This window comes from Xenopus laevis, chromosome 1S, assembly GCF_017654675.1.
Source record: "Xenopus laevis strain J_2021 chromosome 1S, Xenopus_laevis_v10.1, whole genome shotgun sequence".
Classification (NCBI taxonomy): domain Eukaryota; kingdom Metazoa; phylum Chordata; class Amphibia; order Anura; family Pipidae; genus Xenopus; species Xenopus laevis.
The window spans coordinates 110,084,137-110,109,151 of NC_054372.1; the positions used below are offsets into that span (position 1 = coordinate 110,084,137).

A 25,015-nucleotide genomic window follows, 5' to 3' on the forward strand; every position below is an offset into this window, starting at 1 on the left:
TAGTACTAAAGGACTATTTCTGATTTATTCAAATGTTAAGAATATTTAATACAGTAGATATTAGGCTTACCACCCATCAACCCCCAATGATTATTCTGAGCTGTAAATTTTATCCACATGCAGTTATTTGTCTCTTAAATGGGCTAGGTATGATTTTGGCTTTGCAATTCACATACAGATGGATCTTTTCCAACACATGTGCCCAAAATGAACAACAATCCTGTTCAGAAGTCTGAAGAATAAGTTAAGTTGTGAAATAGTAATACTTATCTCCAGGGTTTTAGATGGATGGAATAATTTCCAACTTTAGCCATTAGACTGCAACTCTTAACTCAATGAATATGAGTAGAAACAAAAATGAAATGCTGCAGCATGTACTCTTCCTGTCCTAAAGGAATGCAAGTTTTTATTTTCTTTTGTGGTATTGCAATATAAAGGTTCTGTGTGTTGAAGGAAAACTCTGGAAGACTAGATTGGATTTAATTGCTGTTAAGCATCTGCACGGGATGTTTGGATTCAGAGGAGGATATGGGGAGAAATTTTAAACTTTCCCCTTATTGAAAGACAAAACATAATTTGAACTTTTCTTTCATAATGTATTTCTACATTTACTTTTCCTGTTCAAGTAAATATATATAGATCCTTTCTACAATGGAAACATTACAATTATAAGTTATTTATAAAAACTTAGAGCACTCAAAGTTGTGTGCAGTTGCTTTTTCTCCATAGTTTGGTAACATAAAGGCCAACAGCTCACATTGCTTTTTTTTCCCTTCTGGTAGAAAAAAACAGAAGAAGAACATGCAGAACTTCCCCATGCATGCACTATGTGAGATGGAGAATCCTTTTGTGACTGCACACAATGGGCAGATACAAGATAAGGGGCAGATAAAATTCCCACTTGATTATTTTCTGACCATAGTCTGCCCTGTAAGTACATAAATATATGCCAACTCCCCAACTGTCAATGCGCAATAATATGGAGCAGTATGGGGCCGAATGTGTGTTTTCTCTGTTAGGCGTTTTCTACTGTCAGAGAAAATATAACATATGCCATTAGCCAACTGTTCTATCCCTTCTTTCAATGTAATTGTCAAACCAATCATCTCTTGGATTGACAAACAAAGTTCTTTCTAACACATTTTATCTCTGCTAGAATTTTTCTTTCAGTTTTTCTGACCTGATATTTTTATTCTTTTTTTGCTTATTAGAATTTCCTAATGAAAAGCCTGCTTTAGGAATATGGAGGTTCTTCAGTGTGATGGCTGCAACTTCAAAGCTCAGACCTATGAAGACCTAAAGTCCCATATTCAGGATGTCCATACTGCATTTTTGCAACCTGCAGATGTAGCTGAGGAAGACTCTACCCAGGCCCATGAAAAATCTGTGGAAACGCATTCAATCAACCAGCTAGAAGGGGTGTTTCCTTCAGTTAAGGATGAATATGCATCAGCTGAAGAAAATCATGGTTAGTAATATCTATGTACTAAAACATAATAATACATTATGAATTTCATGTGAATAATAAGCATTCACATGCTTTTAAAAACATTTATTTCTGTTTATGGATTCTATAATATGTGCCTAATACTGTTGAAATGTTTTGATTTGTTATCTGTTGTGTTGTTTTTACTGTATTTTGCTAATTATGTATTTCTACTTTGTAGCTCCAAGTACTCCTCAGCCTGCAAGTGGATCATACTATGGTCACAGCCCAAGTTATTTCAGTCAGTCTAATCATGCAGGAAATGCCAAGTCAACCAGCAAGTTCTTTCAGTGCAAATTCTGCATTCGATATTTTAGATCAAAAAACCTTCTTGTGGAACATACTAGAAAGGTTCATGGGAATGGTGGAACAAATATAGCAGGCTCTTCAAATGTTGGACCATCAGATTATAACATAATGTTGCACGATGGGTTTGGAAAAGTATTTTCTTGTCAGTTTTGCACTTACAAGTCTCCTAGAAGAGCAAGGATATTGAAGCATCAGAAAATGTATCACAAGAATAGCTTGAAGGAAACTCCAATGCCTCCTGTATCCAACCCTCCACCAATATCCATGCCTATACCACTACAAGAAGCATGTAAAGAATTACCAGCAGAAGTAGTAGAACGTAGTATACTAGAATCAATGGTAAAACCGCTTACAAAGTCTAGGGGGAACTTTTGTTGTGAATGGTGCAGTTATCAGACACCACGAAGGGAGCGCTGGTGTGACCACATGATGAAAAAACACCGTGGAATGGTCAAAATACTTTCAAGCTTAAGACAAGATGGAATGAACATGTCAGATCTGCAGAACAAAAGTTCTCCAGTTTCCAATCCAGGCGGCAGCTTTATGCCTCTTACTATAGGCAATGACATTCCTAATGTTAACATTTCAAATTACAGAAGCCCTGTGAATAATGCACTTAATAGAGGCAGCCCTCCCAAATATTCACCTATGCCATACGTTCCAATAAAACCAAAGCCATCAGCAGATACTGGTATAGTGAATTTGTCAGATAGATCTCCTTATACTGCTTCAGAAAACTCCAGTGTTGTGATTGACATGGATAGCAATAGCTTGCTTAATGATTCAAGTTCTGATGATGACTACATTGATCTAGATAGTGAAAATGGCTTATGTCCAATGGATCCTCATGTTTCAGGGATTTCTGGAGAACCATTATTAGGATCAGAGAACAACAAATTACTAGAAACAAAGGGCATTCCTTTTAGAAGGTATATGAACAGATTTCAGTGTCCCTTTTGTCCTTTCCTTACCATGCATAGACGGAGCATCTCTCGTCATATTGAAAACATTCATCTCTCTGGAAAGACTGCTGTCTACAAGTGTGATGAATGTCCTTTTTCATGCAAAAGTCCATTAAAACTAGGTGCCCACAAGCAGTGCCATAGTGGTGCTCCATCAGAGTGGGACAGTATAAATACACTTAATGAAAGTCTCTCTTCTTTTAGTGAAGCTTATGAGAGCAGCAATGGGAATGGTAAAAAGTCTGGCGTAATGACAGAATCTGGCCAGCAGAACCCATATAAATGTACTATGTGCAACTATTCTACAACAACCTTAAAAGGGCTACGTGTTCATCAGCAACACAAGCACTCATTTTGTGATGATATGCCACAACATAATAGTAACATGGTACGACAGGCACAAGATGATCCTGATTCAGTCACTTCAGGTACTGTAAGGAAGAGTCAAACTTCCATATTAGGGTTATCTTCTAAAAATAATTTTGTAGCAAAGACATCTCGGAAAAACTCAAATGATTTTCCTTTAGACTTATCACCGGTAAAAAAAAGAACTAGAATTGATGAAATTGCAAGCAATCTGCAGAGCAAAATTAACCAAAGCAAACAACAGGAGGATAATGTCATAAATGTGGAAGATGAGGAGGAGGAAGTAGAGGAGGAGGAAGAGGAGGAAGAAAATGAAGTGGAAATAGAAGTAGAAATAGACAAAGAAGAGGAACAATCTGAGCAGATGGATGCAACTGATGCATATGCAATCCATCAAATGTGGGCTAGAGATGCTAATAATTCTCCGAAAAATGTGAGCTACAGGAATATTCAACACAATTATGCAGCAACACCCAATGGAGCAGAAATTGAACTGACTTTGTCAGACGATGACGAAGATTACTACTACCAGTCTACTGGAATGAAAGAACAAGAAACAAGTGCATCCACGTCTCGCAATCAGTCTAGTTTCTATAACGATAATGACCAGAATGAAAACGCAGAGTATAATGAGGAATCTGGAAGGTTATACTATTGTAAGCACTGTGACTTTAGCAACAAATCTGCCAGGAGTGTGAGCACTCATTATCAAAGGATGCACCCGTACATTAAATTTAGTTTTAGGTATATTTTGGATCCCAGTGATCACAGTGCTGTTTATAGATGCCTTGAATGTTATATTGATTACAATAATTTTGAAGATTTACAGCAGCATTATGCAGAGCACCATCCAGAAGCAATGAATGTTCTCAATTTTGACCAATCTGATTTGATATATCGGTGCCGGTTTTGTTCATACACAAGTCCAAATGTTCGAAGTCTAATGCCACATTACCAAAGAATGCACCCAACCGTTAAAATAAATAATGCAATGATTTTCTCAAGTTATGTTGTTGACCACCAAGAAGAAATAGCTTCAGAATCCCAAACGTTACGAGAAATTTTAAATTCAGCCCCCAAAAATATGGTAACATCTACACCAACAGGCCAAGGAGCTAGCAGCTCTGCAGCTTTTAACAAAAACACCAGTCAGATATTTGACACAGAAACAGAAAATCCAATAAGCTCTGTAAACAGCGTGGTTGTTTATGATTGTGATGTTTGCAAGTTTGCAAGTCCAAACATGCATTCTGTTTTGGTACATTACCAGAAAAAACATCCGGATGAAAAAGCTTCCTACTTCAGAATTCAAAAAACAATGCGGGTTGTTTCTGTGGAAGGTGCTGCTGCAATTTCACAACTGGCATTGGAGGCAAGCTCTTTAGTGCAACAACAATCTCCTGTGCCCACTCCAAATGTGACTTCCCCATCAGAAGTAACTCCCGAATTATACTTCTGCAAGCACTGTTCCTACAGCAATCGATCAGTTGTAGGTGTATTGGTTCACTATCAAAAAAGACACCCTGAAATTAAGGTCACTGCAAAGTACATTCGCCAGGCTCCTCCAACTGCAGCAACTGTTAGAAATATAGATGCACTACAGAACACACCCATAAAACAACCAACTTCCACCCCAAATGCAAAGAAAGGCAATACACAATCAAGGGGAAATGAAATGTTTTTCTGCCAGCACTGTGACTATGGGAATCAGACTGTGAAAGGAGTTCTCATTCACTACCAAAAGAAACACAGAGATTTTAAAGTGAATGCCGATGTTATCAGACAGCATACTGCTGCTATTAGGAGTATGTGTGAACAAGGACAAAAGAAACCCATAACAAACACACAGACTTTTCCAACTACCAGTGAACATGACAAAGAGAAGCTTAGGAGCCTGAGGTGTCGACAGTGCTCATATGCAACTCCGTATGTTTATGCCCTCAGAAAGCATATGAAAAAAGATCATCCTGCTTTAAGGGCAACTGTTACAACAATTCTTAAATGGGCATTTCTAGATGGCCTCATAGAGGCTGGATATCACTGTGAGTGGTGCATTTATTCTCATCCAGAGCCAAGTGGATTGCTTGAACATTACCAAAGGAGACATCCTGAACACTATGTTGATTACACCTATATGGCAACTAAGTTATGTGCTGGTCCAGATTCTCCACCTAATGAAGCCTCCACAGAATCAAAGTCCTATAAGTGTAGGGACTGTACTTTTGAAGCACCATCTATTTGGGATATCACCAACCACTACCAAGCATTTCACCCTTGGGCTCTGAAAGGTGACGAATCAGTACTATTTAACATAATTAAGGAAAAGGATGGTACAGAGAATTCAAATTCAGAAGAAGCTGTACAGGTGCATTCTGCTGGAAAGCCTACTAGAAATGTAGAACCACAAATGGACGGTGGTGATAATTACAGTTTATCACAAAAAAAGACTTTATCATTGCAAACAAATAACTTTGCCATATCTTCTTCTCCATATTTGTGCACAGTTTGCCATTCAGAATACAATAATTTGCATGGCCTTTTGACACATTATGGAAAAAAACATCCTGGTATGAAAGTTAAAGCAGCAGATTTTGCTCAGGAGGTTGACATAAATCCAGGAGCAGTTTATAAATGCCGGCACTGTCCATATATTAATACACGAATCCATGGTGTGCTCACTCACTATCAAAAGAGACATCCTTCAGTTAAAGTAACAGCTGAAGATTTTGTGCATGATGTTGAACAGTCTACTGAAATGTCTCAGAACGAATCTGATGAAAACAGTCGCATTTTTAAGCAAGGTTACGGTGCTTATAGGTGTAAAATCTGCCCATATACTCATGGAACCCTGGAAAAATTGAAAATCCACTATGAAAAATATCATGACCAGCCAGAACCTGATATGCTTTCACCTTCATCTCCAAAAGATTTTTCTTCTGTTGAGACATATGCCCTTTTGGATGAACATCCTCCTCAGACTGTTGTTACATTAGAAGCTGATGTGTTAAAAGGACCTACAAAATATAAAAGAAACCATTTGGCCCCACACACAGTCTTCAGATGTCAGTTATGTAAATACTTCTGTTCAACCAGAAAAGGTATAGCCAGGCACTACCGCATTAAACATAATAATGTAAGAGCCCAACCAGAAGGCAAAAACAATTTGTTCACATGTGCACTATGTTCCTATACAAACCCCATTCGTAAAGGTCTTGCTGCTCACTACCAAAAGCGGCATGATATAGATGCATACTACACACACTGTTTGGCAGCATCTAGAACAGTTACGGATAAACCAAATAAAGTTGTTATTCCTAGTCCACAAAAAGATGATTCACTGGAGTTAAGTGAAGAGTTAAAGAATGCAGTTGAAAAGAAAACATGCTCGCTGTGCTCTTTTCAGTCCTACAGCAAAAAAGGTATTGTTACCCATTATATGAAACGCCATCCTGGAGTATTTCCAAAAAAACAAAATGCTAGCAAACTTGGTGGTTACTTTACAGCTGTGTATGCCGAAGAAAGCGAACCCCAGGGCTCTGAGGAAAAATATGAGACAGAACCAGAACCCCAGGAACAAGAGTTGCTTCCTTTCAGATGTATAAAATGTTTTAAACTCTCATTTAGCACACCAGAACTCCTGTGTATGCATTATACTGATCACCACAGTAAAGACATAAAAAGAGACTTCTCCATACTGGGTACTTCTGGCACACGTTCCCTTACTACCACTTACAAATGCAAACACTGTAATAGCAAGCTTAACAGTGTAGCTGATCTTACCGTTCATCTGAATGTTCACAATGAGGACTTCCAGAAACGTGCCAAACGTCAGGAAAGGAGAAAGCAGCTTTTGAACAAGCAGAAACTTGCAGAGAGTGCAGACAGCAAACAAGAAAGGGTAAGAGTAAATCTTAAGCATTATTTATTTTGAAAACGTGCTTTTTTTATTTACAATTTTGTTTGGATTCAAGACCCAGGTCCTATTTTGAAATTAGACCATTTACGCTTTCTGTTGGTCATGTAATAAGAAATGAGAATATAGACTATTTTTTAGGTATATATTGTTAAAGGAGACATATAGAATTAATGAAAACCCCCTAATTTTGTTGGCAACTGTGACATATTAATTTAATACTATCTTTACAAATGGCCCATTTATTGGAGCGCCATATAGAAGTTCACTGGTCCCTGTCTGTGTTTCAAATGAGGGGTGGACATGTCCTAACGATCCCTGCCAGAAGCACAGTAGGAGGGGGACAGCCGTTCACAGCCCTGCAGTCAGGGGGCGATACTGGCCATTTTGCCTCTTGTGGCGGCCTTCGTTCTGCCGCCTCCCCACTGCACTCACATTTTCAGTGCCGGACGGGGGTCGGGGGTGTCCAAGTTGCTAGTGCAGAGAGCATAATTGTGCTGTCTGCACTAGAAGAGCCGAATTTCCCAGTTAAAAAAAACGGAAATCTTGCTCTTAGTTACCAGGAGCGGCATTTTTGCTGCCCCTGGCAACCGGGGGGGGGGGGGTTGGGCGCTGCCGCCTCATTAGCGGTGCGCCCCTACCTGCAGTCACACAAGCAAAGACAGACTTCACTTCCCTATCAGATCTTCCTAGCTGCTACAGTACCTTGTCCTGAGTGCTGCCAGCTCCCCTGCACAGCTAGAGAATTCAGCTGGCAGGAAGTGGAACAGTTGGGCCACACTAGTACGGTTTTTGTATACATTTTCAATAAAGTAACCACAAACACAACTCTTTCAAGCACATTCCTTCTATCTCTAAAATAGTAACATGCACTGGTACAATTTGTCAGCTGTCAAACTGTAACAATGTCAAAAGCACAACAATTTCAAAAACAGAAGATATCTTATAGTTTTATAGATTTGGTAGAATGCGGGCAAATTTTAAGTGTTGTTTACTCTGTAGAAATAAAGTATCTATACAGACTTACAGTAAGCCTAATTAACTTAACAAAAATGTGTTGGCATAAAAATATTTGAAAATGTAGGTATGATGAATTTTCAGGGCCCATACATACAATACAAATATAGCCAGGCCCACTTTTTAACATTTTTTGAAAATTTTCAGTAGAGGAGGAACAATTACTGGAAAATTAGTCTATGAATAAATAGGTGGAAATAACTTTATTTTCCCCTCTACCATCTTTTTTTTTTTAACCCCCCCCCCTTTAGAAATTTTCCTTTTGATACCTAAGCCCATTTGAGTCTTGAATCAGCTGGACAACTTTGCTTTTTGTTTTGTATTTTCTTTTTCTGCATCATTCCACAGTGATATGCTCCAGGCTAAAATATATTGAAACAATGACTGCACATCATGTTTTAGTGGCTTTATTGTTTTAAAAATTGTTTTCTTATACCTTAAATATTCCATTCAGGAATGAAAATTGTATGTCTATTTAGAATTGCATAACTGCTAAGCAAACTGGCTTACATTTTTTCTTCGGAATGACTGCTAGCTTTTGTGTTTGTGTATACAGCACAGTCCTATGTAGTCTCGGATATTGCTTATAACAGTGTAGTGGTCCCTGTTTAGCTTAGACTTTATTTTTGAATACATTGTTACAGGGAAACGAAGCAGCGTTACAGAAGAATTTTAAGGAAAAGGCAGTTGTGGGATACAAATGTAAGTTCTGTGTGGAAGTCCACCCAACACTCCGAGCCATCTGCAACCATCTTCGCAAACATGTACAATATGGAAATGTCTCTGAACTTCCTGCTGACTTACAGGTACAAATAACTTATCAACAGTTAATCGATATTAGTATAGGGTGTGTTTTGCGATCACCAGGGATGTAGCGAACTGCCGATTTGGTGTTCGCGAACGCCGTTCGCGAACTTCGAACACCCGCTAAAATCGTTCGATTCGAACGATCGAAGGATTTTAATCATTCGATCGAAGGATTTTCATTCGAATCGAACGATCAAAGCCATTCGATCGAATGCTTTTCATTCGATCGAATGCTTACAATCGTTCGAACGAATGGAAATCGTTCGATTTTTAGCGGTCGAAGGAATTCGAATGGTCGAATGGCCGAACGATCGAACGCGAACTCAAAATGCGAACGTTCCCAAACGTTCGTGAACATTCGGCGGACGAGAACGGTCGAAGTTCGCGCGAACTAGTTCGCAGCAGAACAGTTCGCTACATCCCTAGCGATCACTTGTTCTACATTATTAACTACAGAATAGAGAACTGAAGGGTAATGTATAAAACTTAATGCATTGATACTTTGTAACAAACGTAGTCTATATTTTTACATATGTCATACCTATGTGTAGGTATGAAATGTCTCACTCCATGTTAAGTAATTGAATTAGTAACAGTCCTGTTAATGTGTTATGTGGTCAGTTGCCTACCACATGTTATAGGGCATAATTAAATTGATTATGTAATAAACAGTAATAAATTGACCCCTTAAGTCGATCTATGGAAGGGCCTGTGGGATTCTTGTTGAATAGACATGTTCTAGCAAAGGCTACTCTCCATAGAGTACAGTTATTTTTAGTAAGATTGTCTTGAGACTGTTGGATCCCCCTTAAGTTTATTTGCAGTGTTTTACAGTATATAAACTAATTCTATTTAATGTAACTCTGAAGCATATATTGAAGCATTCCATTGCATTTTATTTATCAGGAGGTCTGTATTTGAGAAATTTCAAGTTGATGGAGTTTATAGTTTAGTTTAGTAGTCTTTCTCATTCATCATTAGGCAGCAACGGTTTTCTTCTAATGCAATATTTCTGATTTATTTTAAGGATGTAAAGGATGCGTTAACATATGAAGATTATGATGAAGATTATGAGGAGGATGTTGAAGAGGCATCCTGTGCATCAACCCCTGCTAATGAAAACCTAATAGAAGAAGCAAAGGATACAAAAAAAGGACGTAGAACAAGACCTGGTGGTTACCCGTGTAAACAGTGTGACCGTGTTTTAATGTCCATGCAAGGTCTTCGCTCCCATGAAAGAAGCCACTTGGCACTTGCAATGTTTACTCGAGAGGATAAATACAGCTGCCACTTCTGCTCCTTTGTCTCTGCCTTCCGGCATAAGTATGTTTTTTTGCAAACTTCTTTTATTAATGTGATTTTTAATGTCTACATTTATTTTACCTTACAGTGAAGTATGTTGTTCTATATTTTGACTCAAAATTGGACCCAGGCTTAAAACAGTAGTTTATAATCTACTGTTTAGAATGTGACCCAGTTCTCCCTGCTAAGTTGTAAAGTCATGGAAGTAATCATAAAAAAAAGGTGACTTTGGGAGACTAATTTACTTTTTCCCCCCAGTCTGCTGCCACCCCCCCCAATATCTTTGTAATTATGTAGCACCTGTCAAGCCACGTGCTAGGAATAGATCTGCAGTATTTAATATTTCCTTAAGGTTCCCAACTTTATTTGTTCTACAGCTGCAGATAATGATTTCTGCTGTTAAAAATGTGTTTGTCTAAATATTTGTAGGATTTTGCAGGTGAAATCTCAAAATGAGTACAAATCACTTTTGCAATAACCAGATATTTTCTACACAGTTTGGATCGTCACATCCAGACTCATCATGGACATCACAAACCTTTCAGATGCAAACTGTGCCCTTTCAAGTCTTCCTATAACAGTCGACTAAAAACTCATATGATGAAAGCTCATGCAGGTGAGTTTGTATGTAATATGTACACTTGAAACGAATGGCATTTAGGCACATTTCTCAGTTTTAGGTTTTTTATTCTCTTCTTTTTCTTCTGTTCAACAAATGTAACATCAAAACTCCTGATTGTTGTGCAAAATGTAAGCACACCTTATGTGTCACTGTGAATGGGATTATGACCAAAAAATCATATAAAAATGTGTACACATGATTGCCAGGCATTTCACCATCAAGAAGATTTAATTTTAAGATAATTACTGATTTATCTTCTGATATAGTTGCTTTTCTTTTCAGGTGATCATGCCTATAGATGCTCTTTTTGCTCATTTTCAACTATGACAATCAGCCAGCTGAAGGATCACTCATTAAAAGTTCATGGGAAAACAATAACATTACCTCGAATACGCACAATTTCTCAGACAAACCCACGTGCCAAGCAAACTACAAGGATGGGCAAGGAGTCTGGTTTAGATGGTAAGAGCTGTTTAAGCACTAGGCATCTTTCAAAGCTGAACTCTCTGTTATAGAGTGGTACAGTTTAAACACATATCCTATATGGTTCTCTTTAATGTAGTCCCTGTTTTGCATTGTCATGCATTTAAAGCCATCTTTAGTGTGAAGACACACTGAGCTACACTAGTAGCAACTATTTGTTGTGGCTACAAAATGCCAAAAAACCACAGACAAAACTGAGAATTTCCTCTACTTAAATACATATACCCCCATATGTAATAGAAGGCACTATGTTTACCTAGGAGCAGTAACCCATAGCAACCAATTTGCTTTTTTAAAAGGTGACCAGTAAATCCTACTTTCTGATTGCAATGGGTTACGGCTCCTGGGTAAACGTAGTGCCTTTTATTATATTACCCTTTAGTGTCTTAGCAAAGCCAATTATCACTGTTGTCCATTTTGTAGCCGTGACAAGTAGCTGCTACTAGTAGCAATGTGTGTCCTCACCCTTAAATTCTGTGGTGCTTGATGTGACATAGACAAAAATTGGTGCGATTTAATCATGTTCTATATTGACCCAAAAGTCTATTTTAAAAAACGTTGTAAATGTTGTTTGCACTAGTGTGTGATGTTTCATCCCTTAGAATTCTCCCCTTTAAATCACATAAAACATCTATTGATCTATTGAAAGATAAGCATTCTACAGGTTACACAGATTCTTTTGAGGCACTTTTCTTAGCAGACAGCCTTTCTTTAAGTAATTTTGAAACCATCCTTTTTTTCTTTCTATTGCATTTTCGGATGTTTCTTTTCTACATCAAACGCGGCCTATTTTTGTAAAGTGCTCACACTTGGATATAATGATTTCATAAAGATACATATAGAAGTAAAAGTACCAAAACAAAGATAACCAAACAGCCACCCCTCCATATTTGCTCAGCATGCCTACAGATCCCTACTACTTCTTTTTGTGGGCACCCCAACTCTGCACCTCAAATGATTACTTGCATCCCCACATAGGCATCTGTTGGACATCTTGGTGCTGGAATACAGTGTGCTAGTGGGATAGTTAGTAGACAGTGGCTTTGTTTGTTCTGTTTTTTAGTCAGTAATTCAGTGCCAGACATTTGGAGAACAGAAAAGAAAAGAAATCCAGCTTAAGAATTTGCAGACAGTCCCTGCACTTCCTGCCTTTAATTTTACTTTACCAGTTATTGGCACTCCTTTCCCTAAACTGCCACCGAATGTAATCTCTTAAACATTCATTTGTCCAGATAGTGGTTTGTTTCTAAAAAATATAAAACTCAACAATATGGAGGAAATTGCTGATGATCCTTCATAGCACATTTGCTGGCCCCCATTTCCTTTCACACTCTTGCTACTCCTCTGAATTGCTGTGCAACTTTCATCCTGTGCTGTTCATTTTTGGAGACACTTTGGGCATATTTATTATGCTGTGTAAATTCTCTGGAATAAACTGGGATAAAGATAGCTTTCCATAGTTAAGTTTATCACATACATTTTATAAACCAGTTGTTTCAAGACCTGAAAGCAATTGTCCTGTTTCTTTTCACTTCACTTACTGCTATTGATGCAAAATGTGTAAAGATGTTTTATTTTAATGGTTTTATTTGTTACAAGACATTGACTGCAACCTTTTAGATGGTTAAGCTACTCCTTATTTGTTTTCCATCATGTCACAGACTCTTTATATTCTGAGCCACCTGATGTCCAACAGCAACTCAATCATTACCAGTCTGCTGCACTCGCTAGATATAACAACAACAATAGTCCATCGCCTCTTCCTGTAAGCAGCACGTCAGCTGAGCAAAATCAAGAAGCCGTCCTCAACTGTGAATTTTGTGATTTTGCCTCTGGATATATTCAGAGTATTCGTCGTCACTATCGGGATAAACATGGAGGGAAAAAACTCTTCAAGTGCAAAGATTGCTCCTTCTACACTAGCTTTAAGTAAGTAAAAACCAAGCTGCAAGTTTGCAGCTTTCATTAACGAGTTTACATTAGTCCTATAATAAATCATTTTGCTGTTATATCGGATAATAAATCCTTTTTGTCATTAAAGCAGTAGTCTAGGTTGTTTAAAGGAACAATAAAACCAAAAAATGTAAGTGGTTTAAAGGAATGACAATATAACTTACTGTTACCCTCCACTGGTAAAACTGGTGTATTTGCTATAGAAATGCAACTATAGTTTATATAAACAAGCTGCTATGTAGCCATGGGAGCAGCCATTCAAGCACAGAGTAGATAACAGATAAATTCTGAAGAATCCCATTGTATACTAAAGAGCTTATCTGTTACCTGCTATGTATCCTGTGCCCTTTCTTCTTTTTGGCTTTGAATGGCTACACAGTAGCTTTTTAAATCAACTGTAGTAGAGTTCATTTTGGATAAAAGGTCCCAGACCTTTATTTGGCATTTACATGGACACCATAAATTCTTAGACAAGGTGTGGTGTGCCTTTAATATACCCCCATGGTCTTCATTGATGAGAAATATTGCAGATTATGGCTTCCTCAGATGTAGTAGTGGTAACTGCACTGTTCTATAGATGATTAAACGAGGAGATGAAAGGAATCAAATAATACTTGAAAGGATATTTATGAGCATTTTTTCAGTTGATGTGGATACGGGAATTCAACCATTATTGTTTGCTTTATAGTTAGAGCTTTCACTTATTGTTTACAGATCAGCTTTTACAATGCATGTTGAAGCTGGACATTCTGCTACTCCAATGGAAGGACCCAAAGATTTACGCTGCCCTCTCTGCCTGTACCATACAAGATATAAGCACAACATGATAGACCATATAGTCCTGCACAGAGGTATCCATATCTTTTAGTGTTTATTATATATATATTTTTAAATGTGACAAGTAAAGTTGTATGCTGTTATGTATATGTGATACAATCTGTATGTCTCCAGTTATCTGAACTGAAGGATTGACTTGCAAGGTCTACTTTTAGTGATGTGTCCCATTAGGATCTTCATCCATAAAAGGATTGGTAACATTCATTTTTATGGAAAATATTACTTAAATATAGATTAATGAGAAAATGTATATTTTTATATTTAACAAACAACTATTTCTTATGTAACCTTAACGTAATAAATATCTGAATGAAAAGCATGAAACAGGAGGATGATATAGACAAGCTGTTTGTTGACAGTGTCTTGAGATGTATGGATCACCAGTTAAGGGTAAGGGCACGCACTGCTATTTCAGGAGAATAGTGGCCCAGTGACAAATTGCTTCTTCGGGCGACTAATCTCGGGCATCTTTTTAATCTCCCCGAACCGCCTTCCCGCCGGCTAGAATCTAAATTGCTGGCACTCGGTTAAGGAACATATAGTTTGCATCATATTAACTGGTATATTAGCAAACTGGTATAAATTTAAGTAAATGTTGCCCTTTTCGTTCTTTTACCTTGAGCCACCATTTTATGATATTCTCTGTGCTGCCTAAGAGATCACCTGACCAGAAATAATGCAACTGTAACTGTCACAAGAAGAAAGTTAGAAGCAAAGACAGAACTTGTTTTGTGAATTGGCTCATGAGAGCTAACATGTGTGGTTTGTTTGTGTGCACCGTGAATCCTAGCATCCTAGGGGAAAGCCCTTAGTACTGAAAATGGCAATTTTCTATTTATGATTGCCCAATGGCACATACTTCTAATACAGTATATTAAAATATTTAATTTACATGAAGCTGGGTTTTACATATGAGCTGTTTTATGCAATATATTTTTATAAAGATCTATTGTTCTCATGAAATGACAGGATGGTATTTCCTTTACAGAAATAAACTTCTGTAATTTTACAGGAATATATTTCTTTAATTAATTTTTTTCACAGTATATTTGTGAGTTCCTCAGCCTAATTGTCTACAAACAGATACTATGATTAATTTTAACTGTTATTGGCTGATTCCATTTTGCATCAGCAATGTTCAGTGATCCACTGACAAACCACATAACTGAGCTATTTGCAGCTTTAAAGGAACAGGTCAGTGTAAAATAAAAAAAAAAGTAAAGAGACTGTGCAAAATAAAAAATGTTTCAAATATAGTTAGCCTACATTCCTGCTTTGCAGCTTTCTGATTGGTTACAGATTGGAACTGCAAAGCAGGAAGATAGGTTCTGGTTATTAGACACCTGGATACTCCAGCCGCATAGATTACATTTAATTCATGTACAGTATTTACTTTAGTTTTTACAGTGAGCAATGTCCTAACAATGTCCTAACAAACTGTTTATATCTCAAAAACTATAAATTAAAGGAGCTGTTTACCTTTGAGATAACTTTTAGTATGATGTAGAAGTGATACTCTAAAACAATTTGCAATTGGCTTTAATTTTTTTTTATTTGGGGTTTTTGAGTTATTTAGCTTTTTTATTCAGCAGCTCTCCAGTTTGCAATTTCAGCAATCTGGTTGCTACAATCCAAATTACCCTAACAACCATATACTGATTTGAATAAGAGACAAGAATATAACTAGGGAGGGAGGGAGTAAACAAAAAGATGAGCAATAAAAAGTAGCAGTAACAATAAATTGGTGGCCTTACAGAGCATTTGTTTTTAGAAGAGGTCAGTGACCCCCATTTGAAAGCTAGAAAGAGTTATAAGAGGAAGGCAAATAATTAAAAAATGTAAAAAACTGTAATGAAGACTAATTGAAAAGTCGCTTAGAATTGGTCATTCAACAACACACTAAAAATTAAGAACCCCAGTTCTTATTTTTCCATGCAGTAGCGCATTGGGAATGAGTTAAAGCTTTCAGTGTTGTGCAGATCATGTCTGTAGTTATAAAATCTAACCTACTGCTTACAGAACACTCTATGAAGTCCTGGTAGTATCCAACAGGAAATGATGAGCACCAACCTGACTTTGACAGTGCTCTAAGATTAGTTGGGCCTGCATTTTTGGGCTGCTATAACTCCGACAATACTAGACTAATTGCTTTTCCCAGGATATCAGGTGCTGGGCATGGAACTTAAGACACTAACCCCCATATGTGATAAAAGGTAATAAGTTTGCCCAGGAGCAGTAACACATGGTAATCAGTGGCTTGTGAGCATCATGTTGCTCACTTACTCCTTTCATGCTGTTCCCAGTGGCCTCAAAGCAGGCACATTATTATTGAATTCTGAGCGTGAAGGCAAGGTTTGGTTGCAAAAAAAAAAAACAGGTGCACTTCCACTACTAAGAGCCTCCTGTAGTCAGTTGTCAGTCCACATAGGGGCTACCAAAGAGTCAATTACAGCCCTTATTTGGCACCCCCTGGAACATTTTCATGCTTATGATACTCTCCATCTCTGTTTATATTTGATATGTGGCTTAAAAAAGAAAGGTTGGGGACCTCTGCACTAAGCTGTTAGTATCTGTTTTATCTCTACTTAATTCCTTACCTTGGGAATGGTAAATTTTATTAACTACATTATTCTTCCACAGTTTATGTAAAGAATGAGGGAGAAGCAATTTAAGTGTGCAGTGAATTCTCTTGCTACTGAAACACTAGAGATTATATTCTTCTTTTTAATTTAAGGAATTCCTTTAATGTAATAGCATACAGTGTGTTTTTATAACCGTGGTTTTAAGTAGCGAAAAATGTGACACCCAAGAGCGTGAAACTGCCCTGTGTGCGGTTCCACTTAAAGTATTCCTGATTAATACATAAAACATCTGGTGACTTTATCTTGCATACTTAGCTTTAAAATGTACTTGTTTTTCAGCAATCATTTCCATTTCAACTGAGTTTAAAAAAGGGTTTTATAAAATTCCCAATTTTACAAATGTCCTAGTAATTTTCATTTAAATTAGCCCTTGGCTGTTTAAAAAGCTTTTTGGTTTACTCTTCTCTCCATATCATGTTTGGTATTTTTCCCTAGTGGTCTGGTATTTTTAGCAAATGATGGATCAGTTTTCAAGCTGCATTATACCACTGGGAGCACGTCTGTCCATGTAAGATCTCCAGTGCACTGTGTTGTCAAGCTCTGTGTATGCCCCATCACAAGCATTTCTTAGAAGCAAGAAATTGAAATAGTGATACCTGTTTAGTACTGACCAACCTTGTATTTCTATATTGTGAAATATGCTCTTCATAATGTCTATTTTCAGTGATTTTTCTTTTAATTTCTAAAATATATGTCTTGAAGATTTATTGATTGTTTGATTGATTGATTTTAGCATTTCTTACTCACTTTCTAGGACATTTTCACACTCAAGTATACAAAATATAAAATGTCATTTGAATGAGTGTTCTCAATTCTTTGATGCTGAATAAGCTTCTGATTACCCAACTGTGGAAGCATGCAAAGATAACAAATATACATTTTACATTTACAATTTGATGGCTGACAGTTGGGAAGGATGGATGATTAAAAAAACCTAGGAAAATATTACACAAAAATAAAAATTAGAATGAGAAGACTACAATATTAGTGTAGGATATGCTGCTCACTAAATGAGAAAACTGGTCAAGGAAATGAACTCTTTTAGAAGGAAATAAACAAAAATAACAATGGGAAGGCAAAATATATACGTTTAATGACGAGGACGAGTCCAAATCTGTTATCTCCAAATCTGTGGTTATTTATAAGAATAAAAAGTTTATCCATTTGGTTGTCAGTTTGTATTACTGAATAAACAAAACAACTCAGGGACCAGGACTATAAAGGACTACTATTTGTTTAAAAAAAATCATATTGGGCTCCCCACCGTATCTCAATCATTTAGATATAGAATAGAACAATAGAACAGGGCCTTTACTATCATCCAGGAGAAGAACAATCTGATCCATCATATTTTGGCATTCCAAATGTAACAAAACATTTCTGAGACCATCCCCATATCTGAGAGGAGGAGTAGGAGGCAGATATAATGTTCATTAAGAAAAGGGCTGAGCTGTGCAGAGCACAGATTCAGCATGTATAGAATAATAAAGCAAATTATTCTGTTCCAATTTTCGTGAAGCATTTGTAGTGATGGTCTCCTAAAGTGGTTTCATTTATCCCAAACCAAATCTCAGGATGAAGAAAGATAGATATATCTGACCAGTGATCAATCACTTGCTTTGACAAAGATGTGATATTAGTGTACCATTCTGTTTATTCATACATCATTTACAGAAGTGTATATATACATGTGTATATAGTAAATTTACATTCATGTATCCACATAAAAGGTCTGTACAAAATCTTCTATTTTTACCATTGAAAAACAAAGTGTATATATACATGTGTATATAGTAAATTTACATTCATGTATCCACATAAAAGGTCTGTACAAAATCTTCTATTTTTACCATTGAAAAACAAAGTGTATATATACATGTGTATATAGTAAATTTACATTCATGTATCCACATAAAAGGTCTGTACAAAATCTTCTTGTTTTTCAATGGTAAAAATAGAAGATTTTGTACATGAAGATCTTTAGAATACTATCAGAAAAATTATCATTACTGTTAATACACAAGGGAAAGCCATGTTTTTTTCACCACTTATGATGCAATAAGTGAAATGATCTGCTCTCAGATTACTTGTTGTGAAAGGATTAATTAGTTGGTAACCTGAACAGATGTTGGGTTTGAAATCCTTTGTGCTACAGCTTTAAAGGTGGATGTATTGTTCAAGGAATGTAAGTCATCTATGTTTTAGCTTTTGCAATAAACAAGCTATGCCATTATTTCAGCTACATTCATTTCAGATGTGTTGCATACAACTACCACCTGCATTTTCTGGCCAAAATGAAAAAGGAAAATCTAGAACAGAGGGTTCATATATATGCTTTCTCAGTTTTCTTAATTCAAATGCTTTCTTTTCTCATATCGAACATTTTAGTATGCATGTGACTTTTTAATGAGTCAATGAGTTGACATTATCTTGGGAAGCTCTTATAATGTACTTTTGGAGCTTATGGACTTTCCTTTGTGATACTATTAACATAGCCTTGAGCACTATCTTTAATATATTTTTAAAGCATAGATGAATTTTAAACTGTAACAATAATCCAATATTGATTTACAATATTATTATTGCATTGCTTCCAATTTTAGTAATTTTACATATTTGTCCATCTGTTAAAATTTGCAAACTTTTTGTGACAGAAGAGAGGGTCGTTCCCATTGAAGTTTGCCGTTCCAAATTATCGAAACACCTCCAGGGAGTTGTGTTTCGATGTGATAAATGTACCTTTACCTGTTCGAGTGATGAGGCCTTACAGCAACACATTGAAAAGCACAATGAACTAAAGCCCTACAAATGTCAACTCTGTTACTATGAAACCAAACTATCTGAGGAGTTGGATACCCATCTGAGAGAGGAGCATAAGGTATGTCCTGATTTGTTTTTTGAAACAAAAGTAAACCATATAAAAATAGGAGAAACATTTTAGACCAAAGATTTGAGACATTGCTGGTTGAAAAATCAAAGGATAAATGTTACGTGTGTAATGGATTGAAATGGGGGATTAGAGATTCAGAAAACCTGGTTTCTGTATTGGAATAAATCATCTCACCATGGGATGGAGCTCTATGAATATGAAATAATCTATAAATTTGTTTACAAAGTGGTAAAAAGTACCAGTCATTATCGAAGCAGTCTGCAATGAAGTGATAAAAAATTAAATGAAGCATTAGAAATGATACATAATAAATATTAATAAAAAAATTTCAGCAAATGTTCTAAAGGTGCCCATTTTGATGGGTAATGAATGAGGTAAGATAGCCTGTGTTAGTTTGCACGTGTATAACTTGAACTTGAAAAACAACTGTATCTACCATTTAACTCTTGTTAAAGGTATGTCGTAATTTTGAGTTGGTTGGATTGATTAATTTGGATCAGTTAGAACAAATGAAAGATAAACCCGAAAGCTCTAGCAGTGATGAAGAAGAGGTCACCAGCAAATGCCAAGGTGAGTCATTTAAAGTGCTTTATGTTAACCAATGATGACTTTTGACAAGGCCAGGGGTTTTAGAATAGGCTTTCACTATCCCAAACTTACAAACAGATGATCACCTTCCAGCTAGGGTTGCCACCTTTTCCCAAAAAAAATTCCGGCTGGTGGGGGCGGGGACAAAAAGGGGGTGTGATGTGATGTCAAAGGGGCGGGGTTATGCCACAAAGGGGCAGGGCCACGGCGCGGCCAGTACAAGAACCGAAGGACAAGGTAAGTTTTACAAGGGATTGGGGGCTGGCCGAGGGGGTCTTTTTAAGGGTATTACAAATTTACCGGCAGCAACATTGCCGGTAAATTTGTAATACCGGCCCCGGCCTTGGCAGGTGTTTTACCGGCTAGGCCGGTAAAATACCGGCCGGGTGGCAACCCTACTTCCAGCTGATATATTTGGTGTGAAAAGTAAGATGCCAAAGTATACTGCTGCCCTTTGAACACCAAACACATGGAAATAGACAACTCGATACTGTGCTGCCTTAGGAACAGCTGCTCCAGCAGCCACAGTTACACTCATTCCATTGCTGGTTACAAAAAGCATGGTGAATTGCACCCAAAAGTGCAGCATGCACCACTTCCAGTGGTAAATGGCCCTTTATATTTCTGGATTTACTTATTTTGGCATGTTTTCATTGACAGTGTTAGTGACAGGGTGTCTTGAAAAGAACAGTATACTCCATTATTCAGCATGAGGGCAAAGAAGAGGACGTGCTGAAAAAAATTGCCTAGTAGTTTAATTAGGAAACATCTATCTTTTTGTTACTCCTTGGGCTAAATAGGGAGATTAAAGCTTCCATGTTTTGTCCTTGGTGGGATGGAGGGGTTTGATAATTAGATAACCAGTACACAACCCCCTCCCTTCACACATTGTTTTGTTTTACAGATAAGCAGAAGTCAATTATGCAGGAGGATTATCTGTGCTCTGGTAATTTGTAGAACAAAACAAGAAGCATACGCCCTTAGTGACCCACAGTATTAATTGATCTCAAAAAAGTGGGCGTGTGTTGAAATTCCTTTAATCAATGTGTGTGTTAAGTTTTTGCTTTAAAGTTCATTATTTCTTTTAGCAAAAAAGTATACATTCAATTAATCAGTTTTATAACGAAGTAGCGAGGCCATGTGATTAAACAGGATTCATTTCGGCATTGCAGTGGTGAGCTATTTTTGTATTTTTTAGAAGATGAATAAAAGTTTTTTCCCCCCCTTCTTAGATGCTGCACTTATTACTGAAAGCAATGCTATTGCTCAGGAAACACGTTTTCCTTGTGAATTCTGTGGAAGAACCTTTGCACTGTACTCTGAATGGGAACGTCATGTGTTAAGACATGGCATGTAAGTTGGTGTTCCGGGCCTTTGTAACATTTTAGTTACTAGTTTGTTACTTCATTTTTGTAATATCTTTTTTTTCTCCAATAGTCAATAAATATATACACACTAAGGGGCTGATTCACTAAGGGTCGAATATCGAGGGTTAATTAACCCTCGATATTCGACTGGGAATTGAAATCCTTCGACTTCGAATATCGAAGTCGAAGGATTTAGCGCAGATAGTACGATCGAACGATCGAAGGAATAATCCTTCGATCGAACGATAAAATCCTTTGAATCGAACGATTCGAAGGATTTAAATCAAACGATCGAAGGGATATCCTTTGATCAAAAAAAGTTAGGCAAGACTATGGGGACCTTCCCCATAGGCTAACATTGACTTCGGTAGCTTTTAGGTGGCGAACTAGGGGGTCGAAGTTTTTTTTAAAGAGACAGTACTTCGACTATCGAATGGTCGAATAGTCGAACGATTTTTACTTCGAATCCTTCGATAGTCGTAGTCGAAGGTCGAAGTAGCCCATTCGATGGTCAAAGTAGCCCAAAAAAAACTTTGATTTTCGAAGTTTTTTAACTTCGAATCCTTCACTCGAAGTAAGTGAATTGGCCCCTTAGTGGTAGTTAAGTAGTTAAGTTAATATCAGGTTGTAAGAAATGACATTGTAAAACCAGTTGGCTCCAAATTATTTATGTCTAACACAACACCAGATAAAGTTCCCATTTCATTTAATAGCATCCCATTTAATAAACATTTGACAATTTCTATTTTGATGTACATGTTATAGAGATGGGGGGAAACTGAAAGCGGTTCATAAACCAGAAGTTGTCAAAAACAAAGTTCATGAATTCTTCATAGACTAGCTTAATTTTTAATTCGTTTTACCTTTAATTAGAGATTTTATAGGATGTACTTGGGCCTAAATGTATTCTCTTAAATCTATGGGCTGTACAGTTTATAGATGTGTTATGAGGCTGATGGCGGTATTGATGCAGAAGAAGCACATTCACTGTATTTTCTTTTTTCCTTTCAAAGGACTGTTCATGACAACAGGAAGGGGAATGAAGAGAACAGAAAGCCAAAAGAAAACATTGAGCAAAACATAAAAGATTTCCAAGTGAGCAAAATGGAAGTGGCAGAGGAAAGACAAGTAGATGCTTCCCAGCAGACAAAAAACTTTAGTTTTATAAACCTTGCAGAGAACACGGAGACCAAAAACGAATAAACCTTTCATTTCAAAAGAAAAACAAAGGACTTACTTGAACACTGGTGAAAGTGGTAGAAATCACAAGCGAAAAGGAAAAGCTACTTTTAAGGACTTAACATCTTCTTTTCCCACAAGCACTGATACTCATGGGAGTGTGTACAATATACATGAATTTAAGTGAGGAAGTGTGCTACTTAGTGGCATCATTATTTCTCATTAGTTCATCATGGAACAAAGCTTGAGCAATTTTTAGACTGGAGGATTCCTGCGTTATGGTGTAGTTCTACTGTGGAATCTTCTCTAAAGACTCATGGAGTCGCTTACCAGACTGTCATTTTGAAAGCACCTCTTTCGGGACATTTTTGTATTTTAATACTCAAAAAACAAAACTGCAGCTGCTTTAGAGACTGATATATAATCATTAAAGTTCTGCACGTCACCTGGCCACCTGTTTCCTAGTACCTCAAGTTACCCATGGGAATGGGAATTCTATTTGCATTTGATCGTACTACTCTTCCTGGTGGATGAATGTTGAGAAAACCGGACAAGACGTGAACAAATTCTTTTTTTTTTGTAAAGAGAGTTTATACTAGACACAATGTCCTGCTTGAAAACCCTTAATGGGCTTTGTTTTAAAATACTGTGACTTTTTTTTTTAATTTATGAAAACCAGAAAAACAGGATATTGTTACTATGTGAGCCCTTTATTGTAGGCTGCTTGTTTGTTGGCTGTAATTTAAGGGTTGGCTTTTTTCACTCTACTCTAGGTGTAGAAGACCCTATCTTTGTCCTTTTTCTCTCTTCTTATCTTTAGATTGCCATACATGGAACAGTCTGATTTGCATGCTTGATAATCAAGCAAATTGACAACTTGGCATTTTGGTCCTTCCTTAAATAATAATGTGTTTCACAGCATGCATATCAGGTGACACCAGCAGCAATTACGGTTTTTGGGTGATCTAGTATATTCTGACAAATGAATTGAAATTGGGCTCTATGGTGGTAAATGAAAACCATGTAATAATTCTGAATACTTTTCATGTAAAAAAAAAAATAATGTACATTTTCTGAATAGCAGTGAACACCTCCTAACCATAAATCCTCAAAAATCTAGTAGGTAAAAGAGTAGGTATTCCTAACCGTTATGTGGAAATATGTTGGAATCCTTTCTTATTAGGAAAGGTTGATTTTCAGATGCATTACATTTTCTCTTACTGAATGTAGGAATTGTGCTAATAGTGAACAGATTTTTTTTTTTTAATTTAAATTTTGTGTATAAGTTGACTGTACTTATTCAGTGGATGCCAAATAAACTGAACACCACATAAATCCTGCAGTTACTCAAGAATGAATAGATATACATGGTACCATCACACTGCCTGCTTTATATCCAGTAGGCAGTGTAAAGTATGAGAATATAACATTAAGAATTTTTGTTCCCCAAACAATGTTGGAGTCACCGTTGAACTATTTTATGTAAATGTCCATATTTTTCATTAACTTCGTTTTTATTGCACTTTTGTTAGATTTTAAAGGGTTTTTTTTAAAATTCTAGATCCAGCATAGATTAAGTTCATTTAAATTTGCATGGGGCTCATACTATGAGTTGCTGTAATATATCCCCTACCTCATTCCTTTGCGGTGAGCAGAAATCATTTCAGGTTTCTCAACAAAATAAGAGTAAATAGCCTTTTGTTTTTTCATAACCTCCAAACCAACTCTCTTGTACCAACAACAAACCAAAAATGGTTTATAGTAAATGGAACTTTCCAGAATAGTCTTTGTTACTTTTACACCTAATACATGTGCTGAAAAATCTTTGCATAAAAGGTTGTCTCTTGTTGTGGTTGAGCCTTACAGCATATCTATTGGCATTTTCTTAAAGCTTCTCGAAGTAGTTGGACTTCTGGAGTGGCTACCAAAAATAATTCCATAAAGATTGTGATGTGCTTTTATCACTACTTTATTTTTCAAATAATGTGTAAATAATGTAATCCATTTGTTTTGCTAACCTGTTAATAAAACTATGGGACCATTATCCTTTTAACCAGTGTTTTTGTACTCCTTTGTGTAGAAGAATAGGATAATCGTATAACAACTGACAGAATGTAACAGTATATTGTGGTGTATTTGCTCCCCTCAAACTAGATAATATGTTTTTCCTAAGACAACTTTAGATAGTACAGGTATGGGATCCGTTATCCAGAAGCCTGCTATCCAGAAAGCTCCGAATTACAGAAAGCCTGTCTCCCATAATAATAATAAAAAAAATGTAATAATAAAACA

General features: G+C 36.7%; 1 protein-coding gene across 5 annotated transcripts in view; it reads left to right on the top strand.

Annotated features, from left to right (window-relative positions):
- znf462.S (zinc finger protein 462 S homeolog) overlaps positions 1-24,776 on the top strand; it is a 48,953-nt gene extending 24,177 nt beyond the window's left edge. For 2 of the 5 annotated variants that reach the window (XM_018243765.2, XM_041580086.1), the window contains exons 2-13: positions 1,212-1,468; positions 1,668-7,021; positions 8,698-8,859; positions 9,888-10,183; positions 10,660-10,778; positions 11,067-11,246; positions 12,929-13,196; positions 13,935-14,071; positions 19,354-19,577; positions 20,045-20,159; positions 21,410-21,530; positions 22,558-24,776. In XM_018243765.2, the coding sequence (XP_018099254.1) occupies positions 1,243-1,468; positions 1,668-7,021; positions 8,698-8,859; positions 9,888-10,183; positions 10,660-10,778; positions 11,067-11,246; positions 12,929-13,196; positions 13,935-14,071; positions 19,354-19,577; positions 20,045-20,159; positions 21,410-21,530; positions 22,558-22,747 (7,392 nt within the window). In that variant the 5' untranslated portion in view covers positions 1,212-1,242 and the 3' untranslated portion in view covers positions 22,748-24,776. Of the gene's footprint in view, positions 1-782; positions 931-1,211; positions 1,469-1,667; positions 7,022-8,697; positions 8,860-9,887; positions 10,184-10,659; positions 10,779-11,066; positions 11,247-12,928; positions 13,197-13,934; positions 14,072-19,353; positions 19,578-20,044; positions 20,160-21,409; positions 21,531-22,557 lie in introns of all 5 variants that reach the window. The other 3 variants (XM_018243766.2, XM_041580087.1, XM_018243767.2) reach the window with 3 other exon arrangements.
- Positions 24,777-25,015: the final 239 nt, after the last annotated feature.